The 16,303-nt window shown below is 46.2% G+C and overlaps 1 protein-coding gene across 3 annotated transcripts in view; it reads right to left on the bottom strand.

The window, feature by feature from the left end:
- Positions 1-16,303, bottom strand: part of LDLRAD3 (low density lipoprotein receptor class A domain containing 3) — a 236,660-nt gene that overhangs the window by 205,964 nt on the left and 14,393 nt on the right. For 2 of the 3 annotated variants that reach the window (XM_032413909.1, XM_032413913.1), the window contains exon 1: positions 16,204-16,295. The exons of the other annotated variant lie outside the window; for it this stretch is intronic. In XM_032413909.1, coding sequence (XP_032269800.1) covers positions 16,204-16,249 — 46 coding nt within the window. In that variant the 5' untranslated portion in view covers positions 16,250-16,295. Of the gene's footprint in view, positions 1-16,203; positions 16,296-16,303 lie in introns of those variants that run through there. 3 annotated transcript variants of the gene reach the window in all.

Raw genomic sequence — 16,303 nt, 5'->3', positions numbered from 1 at the left:
TGCAAATGGAGGCGGAGTGGGGGACGGGCTGAGGCCTGGCCCGGGCTTGCCACACTCCCCTGGCTCGTCATTAGGGGAAAGGACATTAAAACCACTTTGTGCCCTTGGGAAACTAAGAACCCTAAATGCTAAATACCAGGAGAAATGTGTGAAAACAGGTGCTCTCGTAAACCACTAATGGGGGCAGAGGAGGGTAGGACCATTTCAGAAGGTGAGCTGGCAAGATCTGGTCAGGTTAGAAATGCGCAAACCCTTTGATCCAGCAACTCTACCTCGAGAATATTATAAAGTCCTGCTCTGGTGCACAGGATTTCCACAGCAGTGGGGCTGGTCGTGGTAACAGCTTAAAGGTCTTGTTAAGGGATGAATAAACAAAGCGCAGTATACTCACACAATGGAATAGCTTACAGCAGTTAAAAACATACAGCTATATTGGGGCGCCTGGCTGGCTCAGTCGGTAGAGCGTGTGATTCCTGATCTCGGGGTCATGAGTTCAAGCCCCACGTCGGGTGTAGAGTCTACTTAAAAAAAAACTCTATCTATACGTGGCAACGTGGGTGGACCCCAACACTGCAAGAATACCTAAAAAGTACACACAGTGGGATAGCATTTACGTACACTTGAAGATGTTATGCACTGGAGACAGACACACACAACTATGGTAAGAGATTAAAACATAAACAGAAAGGATATACCTCAACTGGAGGACAGCAGTGACCTCTGGGCAAAATACAAAGTCCTAAGATGAGGGGAAGTCTTTGATCAGATCTGATTCTGCTTCTCTCTTTTAAAAAAAAACCTGAATTAAAATAACAAATGTTAAAAATCCGATAGAGATTGGCGTGATAGGTACATTGGTATCTGTACATTATTCTTGGAGTTTTTTTATGATGTTTGAAAGATTCCAGAATTTAAAGTAATTAAAACAGCATGTTATTTTAAAGCACCCAGGTTACTCATAGTCATCTAGGTTTAAGAACCACTCAAGTATAGGGGACGAGCACAAATAAATTGGAATACTATGCAACTGAGTCCAACAAAATGCAAAGCAGAGGCAAATGCAAGGCAGGGGAAGCCGTCAGGAAGTGAGATTATGAAATATTACTCAGTCCTGGGGCGCCTGGGTGGCTCAGTCGGTTAAGCGTCTGCCTTCGGCTCAGGTCAAGATCTCAGGGTCCTGGGATGGAGCCTCGCATCGGGCTCCCTGCTCAGTGGGGAGTCTGCTTCTCCCTCTCCCTCTGATCCTCCTCCCTGCTTGTGTGTACTCTCTCTCTCTCTGTCTCAAATAAATAAATAAAATCTTAAAAAAAAAAAAAAAAGAAATATTACTCAGTCCTTAACAAAGAAGGAGATCCTGCCACTTGTAAAGCCACAGATGGACCGTGAGGGGATTATGGTAAGTGAAATAAGTCAGATAAAGAAAAATACTGTATGGAGTCTCCCTTATATGGGGAATCTAAAAAAAAGAAAGCCCAACTCATAGAAATAGAGAACAGATTGGTGGTTGACAAAGGTCAGGGGTGGGGGTAGAGAAATGGGAATAGTGGTCAAAAGGTACAAACTTCCAGTTATAATAATAGTGACGACAGCTAACAACCCCATACTGTACGTCTGAAAGGTGCTGAGAGAGTAGATCTTAAAACTTCTCATCACGAGAGAAAAAAAAAAGGTGTAACTCTGTGAGGTGATGGATGCTAAGTGAACTTACTGTGGTAATTGTTTTTGCAGTATACCCATATATCAAATTTTTTAAAAAGTCAACTTAATTCTGTGGTTGGGGGTCAAACACGGGAGGACCGCTTTCTAGACAAGGAGATTCACTGGCAGGGTCCTGAAGGGTGAAGAGGAAACTTTCTTTGAGAAACTGTGCAAACACAGACACGGTCTAAATCAACAGTCGGACCAGACAGTAAACAAGGGCATACACTCCACACATAATGGCTGCATTTAGCTGTGGGGGGAGGAATGAGCCGCAAGCCACCATCCCTTCTCAGAATCATTTCTAAAAATCCAACAGGAGACGGGCATCGCTTGGGCACCAATACCATCTCCAAGAAAGTCAGAGCAAGGGTTATTTGTTTCAGCTGACCCCGCTGGCAAGGTGAAGGGAGTATTCCCACCGAGGCCTGGGTGCCTGGGCACGAAGTTGCTGGAAGGGCTAGGGGATGGAGGGACTACCTCTGCAGAGCCCTCCGGCGCCATGCCCGCTAGGATCCACAAGCCAGACAAAAGCAGAGCCCAGATTTCCAAGTGAATCAAGAGGAATTTTGTTGTTATTACTATTACTGTTTACTGTGGAATGGTTTCAGCCTTCTCCCCGCCCCCATCAGTAACACTACCAATCTGAATGGGGAAGGGAGCACAGAGGTCTCCTCTCCCCCCAACTCTTGTAAATCACTGTGTGAAATGTATGGGGAGTGAATTCGTGTGAAGCGATGGATTGAAGTGCTGGGTAGACAAGAAGGTCCAATGCCAGGCAACAGGCTTTGGAACAATAAGCAACAACGACACCAAAGCCCAGGTCAGGTCACAGCGTCCTGAGAGAACCTACAGGGGGCGGCGGGTTCAACTTGCACCAAATCTCAAGTTTTTGATGAGTGGGGACTATCAGGGCCAGATTTGCCTAAATTTAGAAAAATCAGGAAATGCCATGGTGTCCCCCCACGCACCAAGGGGCAATTTACAACACACACACACACATACACACACACACACACACACACACACACACCCTCTCTCTCCCTCTCTCTCTCTCCCTCCAAATTTGAATCATTCTGTTTCATAAGAATTTTCTTTCCATGTAAGAACTATTCTTCAAGAGCAGCTTCATCCAAAAGACCTTTCTGAGATGATGGAAATGTTCTGCCTCTGCGCTGTGCAAAAAGAGAGCCAACAGCCCCATGAGGCTACTGAGCCCCTGAAATCTTCCTGGTATGAATGAAGAACTGACTTCCTGATTGATTTTATTTAATTTTAACCAATTTAAAGTGAAGTAGCACATGTGGCTAGTGGGTAGCTTATTGAGAGAGCAGGTCTACAGCATCCGTCTTACTGTCTGCATAGTATTTTAGCATTTGAGGGGATAACTCACTTTCTAATGAGTCTTTTGTCTGCTTCCAGCGTCTCACCGTTGAAAACCAGGCTGCCACACACATCACTGTAGCTGAATGTTTGTACGCATCTCAAAACTATTTAATTAGGATAAAGTCCTAGAAGTGGAATTGTGGAGACAACGGAGAATGATGTTTCTTGGCTTTTCCTACATGTTAACACCATCCACTTACAATAACATAGATGTGAACAGTATCTTACCTATTACTAGATATTTTTGAATACACGATTCTCATGGGATCAAAACCACCACATAAAATTAGATGGGGCAGATAATATCCCCTATGTATAGACAAGGAAATGAGCTGAGAGAGCTCGCCACTGACTTGGTTGGGTTAGGTGGTTTTTATAGCCACCCAGCCATTCTGGGTGACAAATGATGTCAGACCATTTGTTGCCCCCCATGACTTTAACAAGGGAGAATGCTTATGCTATATTCACAAGTGAAAAGAGCAAGATATGAAAATACATTCCCAGCATGATCAGAAGTATGTACAATAGAAGAAAACAAACCAATGTGTTAACAGTCTTCAGTCTGTAGCACTGTAACTTGTGTTTTTCTAAATTCCTCTCCAAATTTTTATAATAAACCTGAATAATTATTAAAATAAACAACTAACATTTAGTGGGCAATTGTAAAAGCTAAATGCTTTATGTGCAGTATCTCATTTAAACTATTTCCACATGGCAAGGACCATTATTATTCCTATTTACAGATGAAGATACGGTGGGTTGATGAAAGTTTAAGAAACTTGGCCAAGGTCAAGGCGGTGAGCAGGATGCGAACCCAGGCTGACTCCCTTGAAAGCCTATAACCCCAGCACCACATCAGCACTTCCCCGAACTTCAATATGTGCATAAATCACCTGAGGATCTCATTTTTCTTTTTTTTTAGGAGGGGGAGAGGGAAAATCTCTTTTTTTTTTTTTTTTTAAGATTTTATTTATTTATTTGACAGAGAGAGACACAGCGAGAGAGGGAACACAAGCAGGGGTAGTGGGAGAGGGAGAAGCAGGCTTCCCACGGAGCAGGAAGCATCGGCTCGATCCCAGGACCTTGGGATCATGACCTGAGCCGAAGGCAGACGCTTAATGACTGAGCCACCCAGGCGCCCCGGAGAGGAAGAATCTTAAGCAGATTCCACGCCCAATGCAGAGCTCGACACAGGGCTTGATCTCATGACCCTGAGATCGTGACCTGGGCTGAAATCAAGAGTCCGACACTTAGCCAACTGAGCCCCCCAGGCGCCCCTCATCTGAGGATCCTGCTAAAGTAGATTCTGGTTCAGGTGATGCTGGTTCAGGTATTGCTGGCCTGCCGACCATACTTTGAGTAGCAAAGTTATACACGATAATCCTTATGCTGTAATCTTAAAGGAGAAAATACACTCTACTCAACCAGGAAAATGTCTGCTCATACTTTAAAAACTATCAATGCTTGCTAATCTGTAAAAGCAAAACTATACTTTCCTTCTCAGTAACGTTCTCAAAGCCTTCCTGGCCATCCCTATGGCAGGCCCTAAATTGCCCTTGGAAACTCTCCTGCACAGACACTGGCCCTGGGCAGCCACGGTGCTGTCAGACCTGCGCAGCCCAACTGGAAGCTTAATCAACTTTCTCATCTCATTAGCAGGGAGGACTTTTTATCCCCACAGCTTCCGTTAGCAAACACTTCCCTGAGCCCAGGAAGCAGGTGTGTGGAAGAACGCCTGCCGGGAGTGTCCAGAGGAACATGTCAGGCCCCCCACCACCACTCCCCGCACACTTTCGGTCTGCATTTCCCTCTTCTCATGGACATTTTCTTTGAAACATTAAAATTATGTATCCTTTAAGTATTTTAACCTTCCAAAATTTGGCAAGCACTAGCTAATTTTATACTTGAAGAACCTTCCACAATTATGAATTAAAGCACCCTTTAATTATGTTCCTAATTCTTCATGTCTTTTTATATGGGATTATCAGATATTCATTGTTTAATGAACCTTTAGCTATATGCAGTAACCCTGTTTATCTATCTTAATGCTTAATGCTATGAAATTACTTATCTGATGCCATAAAAGTAGCCCTTGCATAATGGATTTTATTTCCCTAACTTTTCATTCTATTTCTAGCTCTTGATTTTTACTATGTCTCCTACAATGAATAGGTGGGTGATTTCTTTTTTTTCAGTAAGACTTAGTGACAGTTTGTTTTACATTGATTCTTATAACTGATGTATTTATATCACTCTCCACTTTTCTCTAAGACTATATATATTAATGCACTTCCTTCCTGGAATCATTTATGTGGTTTCAGCAGCAAATTTTTATTTCTTTTGAAACTGGACCAGAACTTAACATTAAGTTTCTTACTAGTTAACATTTTTAACAGTGATATTTTACAAAACACAACTGTTTTCACCTTTTCCTCCTGGTAACTTCACCTATTCATTAAGCAAACTATGCAAACTCCCTTCAAATGGAATTAAGATGCAGAGCAGTTTTTACTGACCTGTCCGAAACCCTTTTATATGCCACATGTTAGCCTCACAACGTATGTCTAATTTATCCCCTGATTTTAAAATGGTGATCATCGCTTCCCTGTCCAAGACCTCTTCCTCTTTGTCTTTTTTAAGCCACGGGTATCTCTGGTAAAGATCTCCGTAGGTCTTTGAAAATGAGTGAGACCATTCCAAAATCCGGAGTAGAAATGATGTGCCACCAAAGGGCACAACTAGCTTGACTAGGGAAAGAGAAGGTTCATTCTTCCTTCGCCTGCTTCTCTTCTTCAAAATCACAGTCCATGTTCTTCGTGTCACCTCCATTCCTTCCAGGAAACTTACGGGATATCCTATTGTGTGACTGACATTATGCCAAGCACTGACTCAGAGGCTGGACCAGACCAAGGCAGCCGTCAAGGAACCTGCCTGACCCCATTCTGCCCCGTGGAACTTTAATCACACAAGAAAGGAAGAGTTCTTTCTTCTGTTGAGGATTGTGGCTGAGTCACATTTTATGAGTACCTTCAAAATATCCCGATACTCTCTCCTTGATGCTGGGCAGTATTCCTTTCCCCGAATCTATATATTCCAATGTCTGAGCATCTCCAACTCCTCTGATATGTTTATAATTCAAACACTGGGCATCGCTATCATATTTTCAACATCTGTTAGTTTTTCCTGTATTGTCCTTACCACCTCCTTGGGCACCATAAATGACTTTGGGGCATGCTAAATCTCCACCTGACTGCATCACTGCTGCCCATCCTAGGTCCCACCAGGATGTACAGTTTCTCTCTAACACTTCCAAGGCTGGTTCTGTCTTTCACTCATACAGAATATTCCTGACACAAGCCATGTCTTCAACCTCATCTCTTCTATAGTAGTTAGCACCAACTCTCTCCAGGCCTGCTTCCCCAGGCCCCGCCAGCCAGCCAGGCTCACGTGCTACGATCGTGCTTTTTAATCAAGTTTACGCTGATGCTTTCACAAAATCTGTTTTTGAAACCCTTTCTTCAGTTCTGTTCTGGTTTCTCTCGGCATCAACATTTTTTTACGGTGTTGGGATTTTTTTCTGATGAGACACCCTTTGTTGTTAGTCACCCTTCCATTGTTCCCCAAACCCCCCATTTTATTTTTATAATAAAAAACAAGTTATATTTAGAACTTTCCAAACCAATTGAGGAGCTTTTTTTTTTTCAACTGACCATGGAGCTACAAGTGTGATGAGAACTCCTTTTTCGGCCACATCCAATTAGTTTAGTGACTCCCGGAGAACACTGCTCTGATTCAAGGCTGGGGCTGAAGGAAAGTTCCAGGGCCGCCATCAAAGACGATGCACTTCTGATATCCCCAAAGTGAACCTCACTGGGCCTTATAATAACAAGCAGGGATTTTTAATGCAATAAAATCAAACACCCTTTATGCTTTCATTTCTCTATGCCAAGAGACACACAAGTGTCCCACGTGGAACACTGGCTCCTTGGGTTTGCAAGTCTCCTCAATCAAGTTATTCATAAATTCCATGTCCCTCCAGCACCCAGTTCCCAAAGGCCTGTTCCAGAGTAAGCTAAATGGCTGCCCTCCCTCTCTGTGGCCTCTCTCCAGGCCTCTCTCCAGGCCAGAGACAACCTCGTCTTCACACTGAGCTATTTGTCTGTCAAAAATCACAGCTGGATCTGAGCACCAGCCAATTCACCCAATTAACTGTCTCCTGATATCACAATGACTCATGAAAAGGAGAGGACATGGGAGAGTTTGGAATCCTGAGGCTCGCTCTGCTCTGCCTAGAGCTATTAACACCTGGCAGGCCTGTGGCATTACTTGTTCACAAGGCACGACCCACTGCCCACAAGAGCCCCTTGGTTTGAGGCAACGAGATGGGGCAAATTATTTTTTACTTTCTTTCCAGTGCAGTACATTAACATTTCACCTTCCACAATAAATAATATCAATGACGAGTTCAGAAAAAGTTCTCCTGTATGTGAACCATACAAGCTTTAAGCTCAGGGTCAGAAAAATTTAAAAAAAAAAAAAAAAACTTCACTTTTTCTTTTTTATAGGAGGCATTATAATCAGCACTTTATTTTTGTCTGAAAACCTATTTCTGGACTTTATAAACAGTGGGCCTTTATCTTTGGCACCCAGCGGTATTTGAGGGAAGTACTGACCAAAAAGAAATTGCTTCAGGTTGGCATTCCCACAAAATATTTCCATCAACAGGGGAGAAAAAAGTCTCCATCATTAATACATTCAAAGGCGAGTCTCCTGGTGTTGAGATAATTGCTTGTTGTTATTGTCCCTTTTAATAAAACAAGCCTCCACAAAGGCCAATTTAAATACCTAAAATGACAAGTTCTCCATAGGGAGGAGTGGCAGAACATCAGTTTAAATCTGCCAAAGACAAGCCACTTGAATAAATCAACTTAGGACACCCTCTGACTCCGATGGATCTCTAACATCATTCTAATACGACAAGCATGGAATCATTATTTTTTTTTTTTTTTTTAAAGATTTTATTTATTTATTTGAGAGAGAGAGAATGAGAGACAGAGAGCATGAGAGGGAGGAGGGTCAGAGGGAGAAGCAGACTCCCTGACGAGCAGGGAGCCCGATGTGGGACTCGATCCCGGGACTCCAGGATCATGACCTGAGCCGAAGGCAGTCGCTTAACCAACTGAGCCACCCAGGCGCCCCTAGCATGGAATCATTATTGACATCACCACCCAATGATGGAACTGTCTAGCACAAGCTAGGGAGTACTCTTGCTTCCTCTAGCATACCTGAACTTGAGTTGAGTGTCTATTTAATGCCAAAGCAGTAAAGCCAGTGGTGAAGAGCACAGGTCCAAGTGGTAGGGTCCTCTGTGCAATTCTGAAACCACCTCTTATCGGCTGTGGACGTGGGAAAATCACTTAGCCTTCTAGTTTCTTCATCTACAAAATGGCAGGGCATACCACCTACCTGAATAAACTGCTTGAAAATGAAATAAGATTCATGCACTGAGGAAGCATTAAATGAATTATGGTATATACATATAACAGAAGATGTTTTTAAAGCTGCTTTTAAAAGATGGATAGATATATAAGAACTGAAAGATGGTCAAGAAGATGCATATCTTTGGTATTGTAACACGTTTCAAATCAGGATGTGCCTAATTTATCTTTAGTATTAAAACATTTCTGAAATCAAGATGTGCTCAAACAGCCAACAGCATCTTGTGACAGCACAGGGTGGACGGATGCTGTGATCTATCAGTCCTGGCAGTACCTGGGTAGACGTGGTCACAGCCATTCATGGTGTCCTCACTTCTGTCCAGTTCTGTGCATTGACACTATGGCAGAGGTTGGATCCACCTGCTATTCAGAATGTCTCTTAAAAGATTACCCTAGGGGCGCCTAGGTGGCTCAGTCGTTAAGCGTCTGCCTTCGGCTCAGGTCATGATCCCAGGGTCCTGGGATCAAGCCCCGCATCGGGCTCCTTGCTCTGCGGGGAGCATGCTTCTCCCTCTCCCACTCCCCCTGCTTGTGTTCCCTCTCTCGCTGTGTCTCTGTCAAATAAATAAATAAAACCTTAAAAAAAAAGATTACCCTAAAATTCTGCATTGAAATGAAAAATTATCATGTCTACAAAAAGGCAAGGAAACAGTGTAAATTTAGTGACAGGGAAGAAAATATCTGTCATTGGAAAAATGACGCAATTCTGTAATTTTTTGCAAAGCAAGAGCCAAGAACTTTAAAGCACTTAAGAGAGAGGGGCATCTCGGTGGCTCAGTTGGTTGAGTGTCCAACTCTTGATTTCGGCTCAGGTCGTGATCTCAGGGTCATGAGATCGAGCCCCGTATCGGGCTCCATGCTCAGCAGGTAGTCTGCTGCTTGAGATTCTCTTCCCTCTCCCTCTGCGCCTCCCCTGTTTGCGCAGGTGAGCACCTGCTCTCTCTCTTGCTCTCTCTCTAAAATAAATAAACAAATCTTAAAAAAAAATAATAAAGCACTTAACAGAGGAAGATACTCACAAAGAGCTGAAGCCTTACTGCAAAGAGGAAATGCCAAATACTTTGGAATAACTGAACTGTCCAAACAGGAGTAGGGGGTGGGAGGAAGATGTAACCAATTCACCAGCTCAAAGCAGAAGTGACAAAAAAGTATTTAAGTATTTACATGAAAAAGACATAAAGTGAAAACAACAAGTCAAAAGGCTACAAATACAAACAAGTACAGCTCATTAAACTGCAAGTGTGTGTGTATATGTGTGTGTGTATAAATCCCTAGTACGGCTGAAATGATAGCTACCAGTTAACAGTAATTTAGGAAAGGAGAGAGGAATGTAACTGAAAGACGAAGGAAGATTTTAATGTTTTATTATAACGATCCTATTTTGTTTGAATTTTTTAATGAGCAGGTATTTAATGTATTATTTGTGTCATGTTTTCAACTCAAGAAGATTACAAGAAAATAATATATGTACAGCCTCAGCACCCTGCCAGAGAGAGCAAACCTTCAATGAGGGGCAGTCCTTACTATGCACCTAGATACCACAAAAAGACACAAGAAATATGACATATTCACAGATCAATAAAGAAGGTTGTTGCGCACAAGCCACAGAAGAAATGTCTTCTTCAAATCCCAGAAACCAAGACCTACACAAGTCTCAGAACACCAATGTGTGTGTCCCAATATTCTAACTGGAAAGCTAAAGAAGCACCTCTGAAACCTGTTCAGGAAGGACCCACCCATTAAATATCCCCAAAGATGCCATATCCACATGCGCCCAGGCTCTGTGACGTCCCCGCAGCTCTGTTCCCATCACGGTCGGGGATCCATCAGTACCCCTCCCATTCATGAACGCCTTCGAGATACTGCTTGCAGAAGAGTGCCTTCCCAGGTAAGGAAAGAAGGTAAACAACTCCATGTCCCTCATCGGATCATCTGGTGCTTCAAGGGCAAAGAACACGTGTGACACAGCTTCATGCCCCTAGAGCACGGCACGGTGCGTGGACAGGGCCGATCTGGTACCGCGCTGATGAAGAGCCCAATAAAGCTTTGAAAAGAATTTTCTAGTTGATCCAAAGACGAAAGGGAACCCACACTGGCGTGCTTGGGAAGCTAGAGCTCCTCCTCACTGGAAGGCTCTCGGAAGAGGACTGGATCGGAGACGCAGGTGCCTGACCTGAGGTCACACGCACTTGTCCCCTGCCAGCCCGGCATCCCTCATCGCGGTGCCTCCTTTCTTCCTGCACAAAAGACAGCAGACAATGCATGCTGCTGGTCTGAAGAGAGGAGGAAGGAAAACACTCGAGGGAGGCTGGACGCTGAACAAAGAGAAACGACAGCTGGAAGGCAAAGTGTCTTAAAGGAATCCAAGTGTTCTCAAGCGACACAGAGCCTAACTCTAAAAAGACTTCAGAGAACAAAGTCCAAGATGAAAATCTCCCCCAAACCAACTTGCCGCTGGTGCCGATGATTTTCCCCGCCACCTGCAGAACCGACTCAAGTTGTAAAGCCCTTTGATGGGAAGGGAGAAGGAATGACGGGGAGGGGAAGGGGCGCCGAGAGGAACAATGACTGCTCTGTAGAGCTGAGGAAGGGGGACTTCCAGGGTTAAGATTTCAACACACAGCTCCCAAGGCTGACTTCCAGGCAGGGCGAGCCTCCCCAGTTTAACATTCAGGGAACCAGGTGGCTTGGGTCATCAGCCGTCACCTTCCTCGTGGAGTCTCTCCCCAGAGAACCGAATCTACAATCTAAAATTCCAGAAGTTTTCACTATGATACAAGGGGAAGTGAGAGAAAAAGGGGGCAGTGCTGGGCATGTCTAGTTATGACTGTATTTTCCCACTGAGCTTGTGGGGTGGTGGAAACAGAAAGCAGAAACCAGATGATTAAAAGATCCCTTGGAAGGAGGAGGCCACCCTGACCCAGTGCATCTAGAAGACATTTCTAGGATGAGCAGTCACAATGCTCAAGATGCATGGTGAGGGGGCTTGCTCACACTGGACCAGGGGTTCTCCACCACGGGTGACTCTGCCCCCAGAGGGCATTTGGTAACGTCTGGGGACATGTTTGGTTGGCACAAACCAAACCTCCTGCGGGAGGTGAGGAGGAGGAGGAGGAAGCCGCTACTGGCATCTAGAACCAATGATGCTGCTAAATATTCTAGAATGGCAGGGCAGTCCCCATAACAGAGAACTATGCAGCCCAAAATGGAGCACAGAGGCTGGGAAACTCTGCACTAGACCAACCCCATCCCCGCAACCCGTCCAGAAACTCTAACAGCCCGGCCTGAAATAAACATCTGCCATCCCTCTGACTGGGCAGTCGCCCTATCACAGAAGTCCACTTATCCTGGTAAGCAATATTCAACGTCAAGCAAGTGATGCGACAAGCAAATGCTGCATCTTCAAAGTACCTGGCTGCTCTCTCAGCCAACATTTTTAAAGGCTCTCCCCAGTATCCAAAAGAGTAGATTCTTCTACAACAATTACAAAGAAAGAAAGGCCCCTTTACATACACACACATACACACACACGCACACACACACACACACACACACACATACAGGAGCGACCATCTTAAAAATCTCCTTGGTGGTCAGGTACAGACACTGGCAAAAAAAAAAAAGAAAAAAAGCTACCCAAGTATTTCCAAAATATTCCAAAGAGAGAGAGAAAGAGGAAAAGAGAACAAACAAGAAAACACCACAACCAAAAATAGCTCCTGGGGGATCTAAAAAACTAAATTTGTCCCCAAGGACTATCTCATCGCTAAGACTAGTTCCATCGGTCCATGGCATATAGTAGCTTTTATTTTCTTAACTGTAAAATATAACAAATGTATAAGAAAAGGGGAAGGGGCTCCTGGGTGGCTCCGTCAGTTAGGCATCCGGCTTGATCTCAGCTCAGGTCTTGATCTCAGGGTTGTGAGTCTGAGCACCAAGGTGGGCTCCACACTGGACATGGAGCCTACTTAAAAAAGAAAAAAGAAAAGAAAAGAAAAGAAAGGGGGAATATATACAAAGAGATCTCAATGAATGAAAACAAACCCCCCAAGTGACTACAATTCAGGGCAAGAAATCCAACCGTGGCCCATGGTATCTTCCTGCCAAGCATAATGCCTCCCCATCATGCATACATACATCATGCTATTTTGAAAAGTTCCATCTTTCCTCAAGGACTGAGATTTATTTTATGTATTTCCCATGAACACCAACCGCTTAAGTTCACAGCAGTGACCACAAAGTGAACAGATTCAGGGAGGAGGGGTGTTTATGGAAACAATTTCATTGACTGTTAAATTCACAAAAGCAAGTGGGAGGAAAGGCATGGAGGCTGCGTGCATGATTCCTGCAAACAAGAAGTCAGAGTTAGTATCCAAGCTTCAGTCCTCACTCTGGCATCCTGGGTCTAAAGGATCTCTTAAGCCATAAAATGACTTCCTGCCACACAGTATCATTGGAAAAACTCAACAAGATCATGCGTTTAAAGTGGCAAGCAAAGCATCTCACACATACATGTGCCATAAATATGGGGTCCCCTTTACTCCCTGTGCCCATGCAAACAGGCCAGGCTGTAAAAGTCAACTCTTTAACGTGAGATTATTTGACTACCAACTCTCCTAATGCCAACATTCTCTAAAATGTTCATGAAGGTGAGATACAAGCCCACTTTCAAGTTACCCTGGGGACTCTGGTAAAAAAAAAAAAGAAAGGTGTCTATGTCAGCCTTGGAGGCCTGGAATTGACCACCCTGCCCTTTCCTACTCACACTGCCGCTCCTCACCCACGCCTATCAAGGTCAGAGGCCTAAGTGGGCCATCAGATAAAAACCCCTCACAGGCCAGGAGGGAGCCTTTGTCCCATCTCTTTGAAGATGAAAAGCAACAAGGTGTGTTTATTTGTATGGGTGCACAGTGCCCAGCCTCCTGGCCCGCGAGGCTCCTCAGCTAGTTAAAAATCATAATACAACCCACCTGCTCACGCCATTAAGTATATCTTTCCAGGAGAAAAAGTCAGCACTCACACTCCTGGGAGTACACATGGGGGAAAGTCAAGCGTGTTCACTGACAGAAAGAGAATGTCAGGGAGTGGAAGCCAAGGTCAGCCCGGGAGGAGGTGAGGCTGACTACCTGCAGGGCATGGCCACCATTAGACACATCTCACCATTTGTGCGCTGAAACACAGCAAATCCACCGCGTGAAGAAAACCTGGACATTGGATGGGCCGGGTCTTTCTCACAGGATACATTAAAAAATAACAGCTAAAAATCGATGCTTCACTTCCCTGACACAAACAACATAAACAAAGGAAGAAAAAGAAAACACAAAGAGGTGTCTGAGAAGGTTCCTGAATAATAAAGGCCTCCAAATTGCTCTTGACATGTCAGTGGCCTTCCAGCCCTGCAAAGACCCAGAACTGAGAGTAGGGCTCAACTCAGACCCCAGTTTTCTCCACAAACTCTCAAAGGGGAGACAGCAGTCCGAAGTATTGGCTTTTATAATCTCTCTTGTTGTTTCAACTTTCCAGAAGAGGATCGAGAAGCTGGATATGGGATAGAAGGGTAGAGCCTCTGTTCCCACTATGAACCCCAAACTGAACCACACAGGCTTCTCTCTGGGCTGGGAGGCCGGGGCACCCAGTGGCATTAAGAAAAATGACCGAACCTATTTCTGGTACACTGTGGGTCAATGCAGAATTCATGCCAAAAAGATGATGCTTAATGTAACACGAAAAATGCACACTCCCCCAACCTGCCTAGAAGTTTCTAAACCAGCAACTGTGATTCAAAGCCACACAGGTGCAATGACCACAGAGAATGGAAAACCACCACAGGGACAAGTCAGGCAGTTCCATGACCCCCAATCTCTCTATCCCCACTCTGTTTATTGAACCCTATTTTATACGTACACACGTATTAAATAACCAGCATTGACCAGAGAAGGACAAAATTAACTTTACAGCCATTTTTACAGACATGGAGACTCCACCAAAGCAACCCAGTACCAACTGGGAAGTGCAAAAAATAAGTTTCCACTGAGCCACAGAAAACTCGGAGGACACATACAAGAGCCAGCTTCCGGACTGTCCCACTTGGGTATTATCATGGGACCTATCACGGCTCCGTACAGGGAGAGCATGAATTCAGGCACGTCTTCCTGAGATGCCCAGAAAGCTGGCTGTTCTAGCAGCCCCCACATAATCATTCATACCTACCTGTAGCTGCCAGTGCCCCCTATGCACTCCCTCCCTGGTGTGGCTTGATAGTTCAGGAGAAACAGAGCACTCTCCCCCAGACGTGGCTGAAAACCCACAGTAGCCACCACCATTCCACACTCACTGGAAGACACAGCAAACCCACATCAAAATGGGGTCTCCAGGAGCAGGGATGATGTCATAGGTCTGAGAGGGGAAAGGCTGCCCAGTGGATTCTGAGGATGGCCAGGACAGGGGACTTCAAGGAAGGTGGGAGATTTCTCTTTCCAAATGCACATGTTGGGGGGGGGCAGCTCAGAAGGAGGTGAGCCTCAACTTCCCAACAAACAGCACCACCAACACCTCCACAGCAAGCAGCTACGAGCACTTGGGGAAATCAGGCATAAATTAGATACGTGGATAGCACGAAAGTCAGGCAAGCTAGCTTCTGCTGAAGAAAGTTCATTGGGCCCTGTCACCCACTTTCTGGGCATCAGCTGCCCAGAAATAAACGTCAGGGGGCGGGCTGAGCCGAGGAGGGCAGCTGACAGCTGTGGCCAGCGGGCCGGGGCAGAGCAGGAAGGGCTCCTGGGCTGGAATTCAGAGCGTGCCCACATCAGCAGAAAAGTTCCAGGGGACAGCACGCTGTCAGGAAGGGAAAGAGGCTTGCTGCTTCCCAGGACCTCAGGATGCACCACCACGGTGATGCCAGGTTCAAAGGGCCGCCAGATGAAGCCCGGGTGCACTCCCACGGGCACGTCGCCAGTCCGGGCGCCCACTGAGGGACAAGTCGGGGTGGTCGGATGTCAAATAAACGTTCTGCCCCCAGGATCAGTGGGAAAGATTAATAATTCCCAGGTCCAGCCCTGCTTCATCTCTCTTTACCTAAGCCAAACACAGTCCCAGGAAGGAGTGGAAAGAAGCGGTGATGCTACCCGCCCGACGTCCAAGGAGGAAACTGAGGCACAAGGGTGCACGCGAGAGATGCGGGAAGAGGCCCTGGGGAGGCTCGCACAGCGCGGAGCACAGGGAGGCTGGGGAGAGGGGATCAAGGAGGAGTTCTCTCCCCTCCCCTCCCGTCCCCTCCTCCCTTCCCCAACACACACAACACACTCACGCACACACACACACACTGGAGCTACGCCCAATCGAGGCAGTAGCCGGGCTCCCCGGAGCCGGGCTGCACACAAAGCCCCGCCCGCGCACACAGCACTCGGCACCAGCCGGCCCGCACGCCCACACAATAGGACGGCGCGCACCCCGCCGCGGCCCCCTCGCCCCGGTCCCGGCCAGCCCGGCGCCGGGGGCCGCCCTCCGTGCACGCCCGCCGGGAGACGCAGCCCCGGCGCGGGGAGGGCGCGCGATGGCCGCCCGGCCGCCGCGCCCCCGCCCTGCGCCCCGCAGGAAGTTCGCCCGACGCCCTCCGACTCACCCGCGGCGCTGCTCAGCAGCAGGCACAGCGGCCCCAGCAGCCACATGGCGCGGCCGCGGCTCCCGCTGCCCGGCGCCGTCGCTGCCCCCGCGGCCGCGGC

Source organism: Phoca vitulina, unplaced genomic scaffold (assembly GCF_004348235.1).
Source record: "Phoca vitulina isolate PV1807 unplaced genomic scaffold, GSC_HSeal_1.0 scaffold16, whole genome shotgun sequence".
Classification (NCBI taxonomy): domain Eukaryota; kingdom Metazoa; phylum Chordata; class Mammalia; order Carnivora; family Phocidae; genus Phoca; species Phoca vitulina.
The sequence above is the reverse complement of the archived record's forward strand: the minus strand, read 5'-3'. Positions and strand labels throughout refer to the sequence as shown.